The sequence below is a fragment of the Macrotis lagotis genome, chromosome 1, assembly GCF_037893015.1.
Source record: "Macrotis lagotis isolate mMagLag1 chromosome 1, bilby.v1.9.chrom.fasta, whole genome shotgun sequence".
NCBI classification, from domain to species: Eukaryota; Metazoa; Chordata; class Mammalia; order Peramelemorphia; family Peramelidae; genus Macrotis; species Macrotis lagotis.
This window is the reverse complement of record NC_133658.1, coordinates 227,486,509-227,499,317: the sequence shown is the minus strand read 5'-3', so window position 1 is coordinate 227,499,317 and position 12,809 is coordinate 227,486,509. Positions and strand designations below refer to the sequence as shown.

Sequence of the window (12,809 nt, the reverse complement as noted above, 5' to 3'; positions counted from 1 at the left end):
CAGAAGATGAATTCTGGCAAGTATTTGGGGAAATGAATTTCAAATTTCATGTTCTTGGTATAAATGAAATTTGAATTTGAGAGAATCACTTGTATACTAATGGTGATAAGGAATAAAATTTCTTATGTTCTCTGTCCATTCATCCCTAGAGAGAATGACTAAAAGGACTAAGGAGTAGTGATCAGCAATCAAACATTCATAAAGCACTCTTTAAGCAGCAAGTGAGCAGCTAGGTGGCAATACTTAGAACCAGAAAGTCTAATCTCATGGGTTCAAATCTGACACCAGACATTTATTAGTTGAGTGATCGTGGGAAAATCATTTGTCCCTGTTTGTCTTAGTTTTCTTATCTGTAAAATAAGCTGGAGAAGAAACTTATAAACCACTTTAGTATCTTTGCCAAGAAAACCCCAAAATAAGTCATGAAGATTTGTGTATGACTAAAAAAATGACTAAAGAGCACAAAAAATCCCAAAAACTGGTCTAAACCCTTTGGTATACAAAGACAAGCCAAGGGACAGTCCTTGTCCTCAAGGAACTTGTACTCTAATGAAAGGGCTAGATACCCATGGAAGTTCATAGCTTCCATGGTGATTGGACAAGCCAATATTTTCTAATTTTTTTTATAGATTAATTAGTTTGGCCATTAGAGCTCTACCTCAGAGGTTGTTTGATAGAATAGAAAGAGAATTGAATTGAGTCAGAGAACCTGGGTTTAAATCCTACCTCTCCTACTTAGTACCTGAATGACCTTGGGCAAACCACTTGAACTCTCCAGGCCTCAGTTTTCCTCATCTGTCATATGGCTTAGACTAGCTGGCTCTGATGTATCTTCTAGATTTATCATGCTCAGAATGGATGTGCCTACGTCTGTAACAAGGCAAGGAAAATTTGTTACATTGCAAAGAATGATCAGCTATTTCTAGTTTCCTCAGTTTTTTATCCAAGTTTAAAATAAATTTCAGTGATCCTCTATTTTCCAAACTGGTTTCTAAATACACCTTTTGTACCTGTTTTCCTTATTCAATATTTAGGATGAGAGTTTGAAAGGTGACTGTCAATGAGAAATGGTTCCATTTAAGTTGGATATAGAGTGATTTACTTCCTTTTATTTGTAAAAATACCCTGAGATGTCAAGGCCCCTTTGCCCTGTGGAAAATGATGGATTAATATTTTGCAGTTATGGTTTGGGGGGCTGATGTGATACAGAAGTTTAGTGGGAAGGTTAATTCTTTCAGGAGATCCAGTTGGCATAAGAGAAAGCTGAGAAATGCTCAGGCTAGAGAAACAAGTAGGAACAGAACTCAAAAAATGAGTCAGGTTAAAAGAGAATGAAATTATGAGAAAGAGAGCCCTAAACCAAGTGGAACAGATGTTGAAAGAATCAGTGTGGACATGTATAACCTATATCAAATTGCTTCTTGCCTTAGGGAGGGGGATATGAAGGAGAGAGAAAAAGTTTGGAACTCAATATTTTTTGAAAAAAGAATGTTAAAAATATCTAGGAAAAAAATAAATATTATTTAAAAAAATAAAAAAATTCCATGTGGAAACCCAGACTCTGGGAACCTAGAAATAACCAGAAGTATAGGAAGCTTGAGATGTCACAATGAAGACAGGCTGTTTTATGAGAAGTAGCACCTATTAACAGAGAGCAGGAGGTATGATAATCAAACCTGTCTTTATGCCTTAAAGGAACCCTTTGGGGATGTGAATTTCCCTTTCACTATGTAGTGACAACAGAAATCTAAGTGAAGTTAGGTTAAGGGCAACAGAAAGCCACGGAGTGTAGAAACTGTTTAGATATTTCTTTATTTGTGGTTTTCATTAGTTAAAAACATGTTTATTCATAAATATTTATTTTAATATTAATTATGTTAAAATTAATTTATTAAAAATAAATTAAAATTAATTAAATATAAATATTTAATATTAATTCACTATATAAAAATGAACAATTGCTACTGGGAGAAGGAGTTTCTCCAGTTCATTAAATAATTAACATTCAATGAACTGAGGGGACCAAGAGCTAATTAGAGATGTTCATTTTATTAATTAGAAATACACCATTCAATCATGCCCTTAGATTGCTTTTGCACTGGGTCAAATTAAATACAGCAACAAATCAAGTGGAAGACTAAGGGGTGATCCTTCTTAAGTGATACTGGTCCCTATAAACCTTCTTACACTTATTAAATTGAAATGTCACGCATATATCTCAAACTTTGTTCTAATAAGCACTGCCACCCCTAATGAGCACATGCTTCCCATGTGTGGAGCCTCAAATGACTAACTGTGAAGAGAGGAAAGGCTGATGCCTCTAGGGAGGAAAGAATCTGGTGATGACAGATACGTAGAATGAAAGTGATGGAGACCCTGGCCTTATAGGGAAGGTTTGAAATGCTTTATTGTAGGGTCAGGTCAGTCTCCAAGGAGCAGAGCAGCCTCATGGCCATGCTGCCTGACCACTTCGATCCAGTAAGGCATAAATTTCTTGGGCAGCCTAGGAAGCACCTACCTGCTACAGGTACTCTTGTAGCCAGGCATCCATCTCTGGCAGAGCAAGCTGTCCAGAGATGAGGAGTAAGGTCAGAGTCAGCTGTGGTCTATCAGCTTCCTCCTCCACATGGGTCAGGTCAGCCAGGGCTGAACCATCCATGAAGCCAGATGAATAGGCATACACAAAATCACTTGCCCAGCATGACTAATATAGTTGCATTCACACAGGCTGCATAATTACACATCTGCCTATAGCACCTAGATATAGGTGTCAATCTGGGAGGGAAGGGTTATAATTGGGTCAAGATGGCATCCTCAAAGGTCTGCCTCAGTACATTTCAGTTGTTTCCATTTCCCAGGACTGAAAGTGCTTTACTGATAGTTCACCAGTGCTCAGTCTGGCAGTACCATGAACCCCCTTCAACTAGGGGGAAGGTTATTGGGAGAAGGAAGGGGCTTGAGTTTAGAGTCAAGATAAGAAATTATATGCACAACACTTTTGTAAATTGAATGCTTGTTATTAGGGACTGCCTATTGGTAAGACACCTGAATTTAAAGAGGGTGTAATAGTTGTTTCTTCATACATATAATCCTCTACAGGATTACCTCCAATTCATTCTCATACATTATAAATTAGATCCCTGGAAGAAGAGGGGTAATAAGGGGTGGTAACAGTTTTAATTACTTTGTTGTTTCTTACTACAAATTATAGTTTATAACCCCCTACCTGTGCTCTTATCTTTAATAATCAGTCGATAGATAAAATATACTCAGTACAGTGGCATTTACAAAGATGGATCCTAAGAACAAGAGCAACAAAGAAATACCCTGATAAACACATCACATATTCTCCCACAAGCATACTGTGTCAGTGAGAAGGGTGAGTACTTAAATGCATCCATTAGTAGTGAATCACATAACGAACATTTGTGTCTAAAGAAACAAACATGCCTTTCTCTCTCTCTCTCTCTCTCTCTCTCTCTCTCTCTCTCTCTCTCATATCATCCTACTGATCTTCCCTAGGTACAACAGGACAAATCACTTAACTGGGCTCTATGGGAATGTTATTCTCTTTAGTTTGACTATTAACTTTCAAGACTAATTCTCTCTTAATTGCTAGTTAGTTTTCTTCTAGTGATCTAAGCTGCTTCAGAACTGTTCCAATAAGGTTGTTTCCTATTATTCAAGTAGCTCTGTTATGAGAAGCCATGCTGTCTTCCTTTCTTGCCCTTTAGTAAAGGAGAAAAGAAATAGCCAAGAGTGATTCTCAAGAATTCTTCCTCCATCGTTGAATCATTTTCCTGTTACTTCCAAGTAATCACATTTCTCAGATTTCTCTTGTCTTGATAGCCTCCAGAGTTAGCAAGCTTGGTTTATGAAGACCACCGGGGTACAACTCATCCCATGTCTAGCCAATGACCAGCTGCCATATAGCACAACTGGAGAACTTCATACCAAAAAGGTCAACCAAGAATAAGTCTTGGTTGTGCCAATTATGGTGAGGTATCAGAAGCCATGTCTTAACAGGGAGGGATTAATTGAAGGGATTTGGGATATTTATACTGGAGAAGATTGGGAAGGGGTGTGATACTTTTTTATGCCCTACGGAAGAAAAATTGGATTTGCTTCACTCTAGAGAAGAGTACTCATTGAAAAGAGGCAAGTTTTTATTTTAAATAAGGAAAAATTTCCTAACTAGAGTTATACGAAAATGCAATGAACTGCCTTAGAGATGTTGAGTTTCTCTTCCTTGAAGATCTTCAGAGCAGCTACTTTTTGGATGTTTTGTAGAAGATATACTTATTCAGGTGTGATTTAGACTAGATGACCTCTGAACCTCTTCCAAATCTGAGATTCTGTGACTTGGAGTCAATGGAGACAGGGGCTAATATATTCTGGAGAGAGGAGAAAGAGAGAGAAAAGGAAGAGAGAGAGAGAGAGAAAAGGAAGAGAGAGAGAGAGAGAGAAAAGGAAGAGAGAGAGAGAGAGAGAGAGAGAGAGAGAGAGAGAGAGAGAGAGAGAGAGAGAGAGAGAATAAATAACACTGAGTTGCAGTGATGAGGAACAGAGGGAGGTAGAATTTGGGAAAAATAAACTAATAACTAAACAATAGGACATAGACATGGGGGGGGCAATAAAGGGATAACCAGTCAGTTCTGGTAACTGAGGGAGCCACAAGACTTGGGATATATAAGTCAGACTCAGCATGAGTCAGATTGGAAAATAGGATGATGGACCCAATTCTCAAATTCAGGATTACTCAGTGGAATGAAAGATGATGAGGAGCCTCAGCTTTCTGGTTTTTGGTCAATTGCCCTTTTGCCTTTACCCCAGTGTAAGGTCAGTGGGTCCATGCATAAAACCGATTAGACATTGATGCTTATATTCTATGGGAAGATCTCATTCCTCACTTAGTTCTAAAGGCAAGCTTAGGTAGATGATGAGGGCAGAGGTTGTCAGGGGTGAAGATCCACCCAAGCTAACATAAATCCGATCAATGCACTTAAGCTTCTGAACTGACAAGAGATTTTTCTTTCTCTGTCATACTGAGACAGAACAAAGCAGAGACATTTTCTAAATGTTAAAAATAACCTCAAACAACCAAAGACTCAGTAATGAACTTAGTTACACAAGATTGCACCACAAGGGGCCATCCCTGAATAGGTAGGAAGGAAACACAATTAGGTGCAGGAGAACAGTCTTGAAGTAGGAATTTGTTTTTTTTTTCTTAAAAACCCCTTAGGAAGCCTTAAATGGTAATAATATGATTCAGTTTAGAATAATACCAATTACCCAGATTGATAACAGCTCCTATAGGGTTCTAGGAGGCAGCTACTGAATTTTGTCATTGGATCCGTGGGTGAATTGAAAGGGGAAAAGAAGAAAACCAATTTACCTTAACTAATGTACTAATTTCTTCTCTTATCTTCTCTCTCTCTTCCCTATCTCAATCAAATCTGCCTCTATTCTAATTTTCCTGGAAGTCAGTGGAAATCTGTGTTTTTGGTAGAAATGCAGAGTAGAAACATACTTCAGCTTGAATTAGCCCACAATGAAGAAAGAAGATTCTGTAGTCTTCAAGTCCAAATAGTCTGCTTAAGTACTGATTTCATCCCCCCAAAGTCCTTAAATTGACCTGATTCAGTTTAAAGAAGAATTAAATAACATATTGCAAGGAGAAGGTACATTTAATAGAAAAGTGAATTTCTGTCTACATTGCAGGATTCAATGGAATTGACCTCATCATTTTTTTGTTCCAACCTATAATTTCATTGGTATTAGAAGCCCCCAGTTGATATCAATGCAAATTAACACTTACTTTGCAATTTGTAGTCTTGAAGAATTGCCCAGGACATGGAGAAATTAGCTGAGAAGGCCAGGATCAAATAATCAATAGATATCTTACTCCTAATTCAGCCCTTTCCACTAAAAGACTGCCTCACCCAAAACTGACATCATGGAATCATGTTTAATTGTGCACAGACACTGGAAAATGTGTGAAAGGACTTACCTGTGTGGGCCTGAGCAATACTGTGGTTGCCTGCATAGGCTGCAGTGGACCTGAATCCTGTAATAATAATAATAATAATAATAATAATAATAATAATAATAATAATAATAATAATAATGATGATGATGATGATGATGATGATGATGATAGGTGACTGGTCAGTGCATGAGTTAGAAAGTAAGCCTTCCCATTCTTTTTTTTTGCTCCAAGCTAACCATCTATTACTAAGGCTAGAATTGCAGCAGATATTTATCTGTGGGCAGCCTGAACTTGCCCAGGAATAAGCATTGATGTGGAGAAAATAGTTTCAGTTCAACAGTGGGTAAAAATTCTAGATAACAACTTCTATATTTCACAGCTGTCAGAGTGAACTTCCTTTACCAAATCACTCTATTTCTTTTGACATCATTATACTTACAAGTTATCCTTACCTGCGCCAATTGCAGGGGAGGTTAAAATAATCCTTCAATAGAAAATACCATTTAACATTTAGCAGTTTTCTTAAATGGTATTAATGTGTTATTGATGCAAGATAGCAATAGCTTATAAGTCATTTTAAAGGTACACAATAGGTTATCCCTAATTACCATGTGAGAGAATCAAGCAATACTTAGAATTCAATTTAACATGTATAGTCTCTCTTAGAAGCATTTTTTTAAAGAGGTGATATATGCCTTAAAAAGGAAAAGTAAGATTCTTGTGGGGAACAAATCAGCCAAAAAAGCAAGATGAGGGGAAAAATCCAAGTTTCCAAGAAGACTAAGTGTATAGGAAGAAAGGGACCATGAATAAAAGCTATCATGGGTGCTAAAAGAGATATTCTGTAGGTAGATGATGGAAAAAGGGAAAGAGAAATGTTTGGGAAAAAGAAATAGTTGGGAAAGACATGAAAGGGCATAGTACTTTCTTATATATTTGAAACTGATGCCATACATTGACAATTCTGGTCAGATCACAAGGACAAATTAACATTAATTCCTACAGTTGCAAATATGCAACCTGGGGTTTAAGGTAATTGTAGTAATAAAAAGAGAGGAATTATTGTCTGTTCCAAGGGAGAGGAACTCATTTGACAGTATGATTTATTCTCTGAGGAATACAGAAATAGACTGGAGTCAGAACACATGTTTAAGTCACTTTTAAAATTTCCATCGTATGGATCATCTTCAGACATTAGTAAAAGAGACAGTTGCCTACATCATATGATTTGAGTGGTTTGGGATGGTCCACTTATCTCCAAATATTTCACCAACTGACTTTTCTTTGAGCCTGAAATTCTCACACTTTTTGGTGCTTAAGACAACTTTGTGATAATGAAAATATATTTCATGGGAAGAGTAAAATTTTAAACTTTTTTTTTTTGGAAGAGAGGGTCTGGATCTGGATCTTGACATAGAGAACTCTTGCTGTGAAAATTTCCCTTACAGATTCATATAGGCAACTTGTAGGTAATTTGTAGTATTAAAGAGTTTCCTGTGGGTACTAATTTGCCATCAGGTGGCTTGCCCAGGACATCTTGATATATTTTCTATTTTCTGCTCAGGTGCCTATCATTAAACAATTATCTACCCCTAAATATTTTGGCATGATCTTTTTAGTTAGAGTAGCTAGCAAAGTAAGGCCCTGAAGCTAACAAATCTAATTTGGGAGGTAGTGGGGTGGTGGAATGCAGTAGAAGGAATATCCAGAGAATGTTTTTGTTCTTCTAGAAGAAGACCAATTATATCATAAGTATGGCTCTAGCTCTAGAGAATATGTATTCTAAAAGACAGTAAGACTGAAAAACTCTACCATCACCTCCACCACCAAAAGCTAGCATTTATGTGTTTAAAGTTTGCAAAGAAATTTATGTGTTATTTTATTTTTATCCTTATAATAAATCTGAAAGGAAAGTGCTACTATTAATTCTCATTTTACAGACAAAGAAATTGAAGAAAAATTAAGTGACTCATCTAGGCTTGCACAGCTCTTAAGTGTTTGAGACAGGATTTGAATTCAGATTTCTCTACCTATAGGTCTATCCATTGAGTCATCTAGCTGCCTTGAATGATTGCCACAATGAGTGGATAACCAAAGATCAGAGCAAGGGACTTGAATATTTTGGAGGATGAGGGACATGATATGAGGTAGGTGAAGGGACATCAAACTTTACCTTATTTATAATTCTGTCAAGAGACAGACTTATTATTGGATATGACCCTTTGCCTATTTATCCAAGCATTTATTTTATGACTACTACCTCAAAAATTTTCTTTTAACTACCAGTTCTCAAATTGTACAACAAAGCAGTAATCATTAAAATGATTTGGTAAAAAAGAAAGAGATCTTGATTAGTGTAATAGATTATATAGAGGTAAACAAACATGATAGTATAGTATTTGATAAACTTCCAGTTACTGGGGGAAGGACTCATTTAACAAAAACTTCTGGGAAAAACAAGACAGCTCTGGCAGAAATTATATTTAGACTAATTTCTTGTGCCATATATCTGGCTAAGCTCAAAATGTACACATGACAGATATAAAAGATCAGAACATAAAATTAGAGGAATAAGGAAGAAATTATCTTTTGGATCTATGGGGAAAATTTCATGACTAAACAAGTGAAAGAAAGGATTTTAGAAAATGAAAAGGAGCTTTGATTATGTAAAATTTAAGTTTTTATAAAAATAAATTTAATGAAGTAAAAATTATAAGAGAAACAACTAGAAGAAATCTTCTTAGGGTTCTTTTATAAAATCTCATTTTGAGATATATATATATATATATATATATATATATATATATATATATATCAATTTGTTCAAATGATATAAGACTAAGATCCATTCCCCATATACAAATGATAAAAAATCAGAACAATTTTAAAAGAATACATACAAGCTATGAACAATTACATAAAAACTACTCCATATCTTTGTAATCAGAGAAATGCAAATTAAAAGCAGTTTTGAGATTCCACCTCATATCTGTCAAATTGGCAAAGATGACAAAAGAAAATGGCAAATGCTGGAACTACAATGGGAAAACAGGTGCAATTTTGGTATACTGATGCAGTTATAGTAGAACTGTGAATTGATCTATCTAGCCCTTCTGAAAGCAATTTGAAACTAAAACCTGGAGGTTACCAAATTGTATATTCCTTTTGACCCTACTATGTCATTCATTACAAGGCCTATATCCCAAAGAAATCAAAGAAAAAGGATCTATAGATGCAAAAATATTTATAGCAGCTCTTTTTTTTGTGTTTGCCAAAAAATTTGAAACCAAAAGGGATATTCTCCTACTAGGGAGTGGCTACACAAATTGTGGTACATGAATATTTTTCTTCCATAAGAAATAATGAAATGGACAGCTTCAGAAGAAATTGGGAAGATCTTTAGGAACTGATACAGAGCAAAGTGAGCTGAACTAGAATAATTTTTTCAGTTAAAACAACATTGTAGATTAAAAACAACATTGAAAGACTTTAAAACGCATCAAATCAATGAGAATCCTTGAATACAAAAAGAATGAAGTACTATGTGACTCACTTCCTGAACAGGAGTTAATGTGGACATGACTAATATAGGAATTTGTTTTGTTGGACTATGTAGCTCTATATTGAGAGATTTTCTTTTTGTGGTTTTGGAGGAACAAATTGATTTTAAAATACTCATCTAAAAAAGCAGAAATAAACTCTGAAAAAAGAATAACCCATTCATGTCAATGGAGATAACTGTTAATGAAATTCATATTGCTTTTTTGAGTTCTTAAAAAAGATTCCTGTAGATATTAAATATTTGATTAAATGTGCCTGTAATTGAGTGTCTAATGAATTTATAAATGTATTAAATTACATGTGTGAGTGAGGGCTAATGGAAGATTGATTCTATAAACTTCATATCCATATTATTACCTCCAACATATTAAGGTCATAGGATTTAAATATATAGAGGATGCTTAGAAATTAATTGATCTCATTTTACAGAAGACAAGGCTCAGGAATGGGAAATGACTTGTTCTAAGTCACACATGATGACCAGAGGATTTCAGGATCACAGGCTAAGAGTTGGTAGGGAACCTTAGATGTCATTTAGTATAATCCTCTCAATCTACTATTTTTTTTTTGAAAGGCAAATGGGGTTAAGTGGCTTGCCCAAGGCCACACAGCTAGGTAATTATTAAGTGAGACCGGATTTAAACCCAGGTACTCCTGACTCCAAGGCCGGTGCTTTATCCACTACGCCACCTAGCCACCCCAATCTACTATTTTTTAAAATTTTTTTTATTTATTTAAGGCAATGGGGTTAAGTGACTTGCTCAAGGTCACACAGCTAGGCAATTATTAAGTATTTGAGGTAAGATTTGAACTCAGGTCCTTCTGACTCCAGGGCTGGTGCTCTATCCACTACACCACCTAACTGTCCCTTCTCTCAGTTTTACTATTGAGGAAAATGAGGCCCAGCAAAAGAAATATTTATTCAAATGTAGAAAATGAGTCAGATTTTGAACCCAAGTCTTCTAATTACAAATCCCATGGCAACAGACTGAGTAGGAAATGAACTTTTTAAAAGCATGCATGTGTGTGCATGTGTGTGTGTGTGTGTGTGTGTGTGTGTGTGTGTGTGTGTGTAACTATTGCTTCCCTCCTTTGGTAAGTAGAGCACATTGTAGGAAGACCTTGTTCTGAATATTTGTCTAACACTCCATTCTGTGGGTCAGAATACAGCAGATTGCTGAATTCTTAAGAAGAAACATTGACCAGCCCTGATGCTTTTGTCCAAAACCCTGCTCTGAAGCCAGAAATAATAGGAGTTGCCAGATTGGAAGTCACAGCTTCAGATTTCCCCACCTTTTCCAAAAATAACCAAGGTCCTAATTTGTAAGCCTCCAGAACTTCCTGAACAGGACACCAGCCCTATGTTTAATTACATAGATTTTATGAGAATTGCCCTCCTGGGAGAAAAGAAGAGGAGGCAACTTAATAAATATGTCCTTTATGATTCAAGAATTTTTAAAAGAATTGGAAACTCCAAAGAATAGGATCTGTAAACCATGCCACTTTTAGAAAGGGAAACATTTGAATGTTCTTGGCTAGGAACCCCTTGACCCTGAGCAGCCTGCTGAGTCAAACATAATTAGGAAGGTAAACTAGGGGGAAAAAACCATCTGGAATATGAATTCTGAGCAATACCAACAACAGAAACAGATTTAAGATTTTACATGTTTTGATCCTTCAGTACTTGGCTTCTCCCCATTTGTTTGGCTATTGGAGAGAAACTGTAGCACCATCTTTGAACAGACATAGAATTTCAGACCCTATGGTGACCTTGAAGATCTTCTATACCAAACCCCTCCTGTGCTAGTTGAAGACCCAGGGTCCTAGCCATAGTTGTAAAATGACTTGTCTAAGGTCCCTCAACAAGTTAATTATCAAGCTGGGACTTGAACCAATTCTTCAGACTGCCAACCTAGTATTCTTTCTTGCATGACACAATGCTTGTTTCTCTGTTCAGATCAAATGCTAAGGATTTAGTCTGATTCTGGTAAACACTTTCACTATTGTCTTTAGATGGGGCTAATTTCATGTTAACTAAATTCAGGGGAAAAATTGGGAGAAGACTTACATAAATTGAAATATTGCTTGGATATAAGTAGAATTCATTTTGATCAATTAACAAGCATCTATTAAGCCCCTACTATACGCTAATTGTTAGGGATGCAAAAAAAAGGCACAAACAATGGATACACTGAATGACCCCATTTTCTAATGGGGTAGATAATTTATAAATAAATATATTATATAAAACATATAAATAAATAAAACAATATCCATATAGAGTACTAGAGGAGAAGACTCTAGCACAGGAAGGGTCTCCAGGAAAAGTTAGGGTTTAGTTGGGTCCTGAAGAAAGCAGGGGGAGTAGGGGTGGGAGGGGGTGGGAGGGGTGTTAAGAGGTAAGAAGGGTGGGGCGACTAGGTGGTTCAGTAGATAGAGCACTGACCCTGGAGTCAGGAGTATCTGAGTTCAAATCTGACCTCGGACACTTAATAATTACCTAGCTGTGTGGCCCTGGGCAAGCCACTTAACCCCATTTGCCTTGCAAAAAAAAAAAACAAACTAAAAAAATCTGCTAAGGAGGGAGAACATTCCAGGTTTGAGGGGAGACAGGAGATGGAGTACCTTCTACAATGATCAATGAGTCAGGAGAGGTAGATTGTAGAGTTCATGGAGGGGTATAAATTGTAACAAGACTTGAAAAATAGGAAGGGGTCAATTTATGAAGAGCTTTAAATGATATATATTTAAATGGACTTCATGTTTGATCCTGGAGCTAATAGGGAGCCACTAGATAAGAAATAATTAGCAATGGGCCATCAAACCATAGTGGATCCTTGACAGAGAAAATCATTTCTTGAGGCACTTTAGATTATCCATTCATTCACAGTGGCTTAGGCACAAGCCTATGAGGAAACTAGAGGATAGATATTTGGAATATCTCTCTCTCTCTCTCTAGTTTTTTTTATGAGGAAATGGGGTTAAGTGACTTGCCCAAGTTCACACAGCTAGGTAATTATTGAGTGTTTGAGGTCCGATTTGGACTCAGGTCCTCCTGACTCCAGAGCTGGTGCTCTATCCATTGTGCCACCTAGCTGCCCCTAGAATATCTTTTAAGTCCCTATTCTTTCTATGATTATGTGTTTCATTCCTGTGGTGCTTTCATGTATGTTAGGTGAATCTCCCCCCCCAAGATATGTGCTAGCTATGTGATCTTGGGTAAGTTACTTTGTCTGCCTTGGTTTCATTTATCCATAAA

At 36.4% G+C, this 12,809-nt stretch overlaps 1 protein-coding gene across 2 annotated transcripts in view; it reads right to left on the bottom strand.

The window, feature by feature from the left end:
• VIT (vitrin) overlaps window positions 1-12,809 on the bottom strand; it is a 148,150-nt gene that overhangs the window by 48,368 nt on the left and 86,973 nt on the right. Inside the window, exon 8 of one of the 2 annotated variants that reach the window (XM_074209696.1) lies at window positions 6,011-6,067. The exons of the other annotated variant lie outside the window; for it this stretch is intronic. Within the exon in view, the coding sequence (XP_074065797.1) occupies window positions 6,011-6,067 (57 nt within the window). The remainder of the gene's footprint in view (window positions 1-6,010; window positions 6,068-12,809) is intronic. 2 annotated transcript variants of the gene reach the window in all.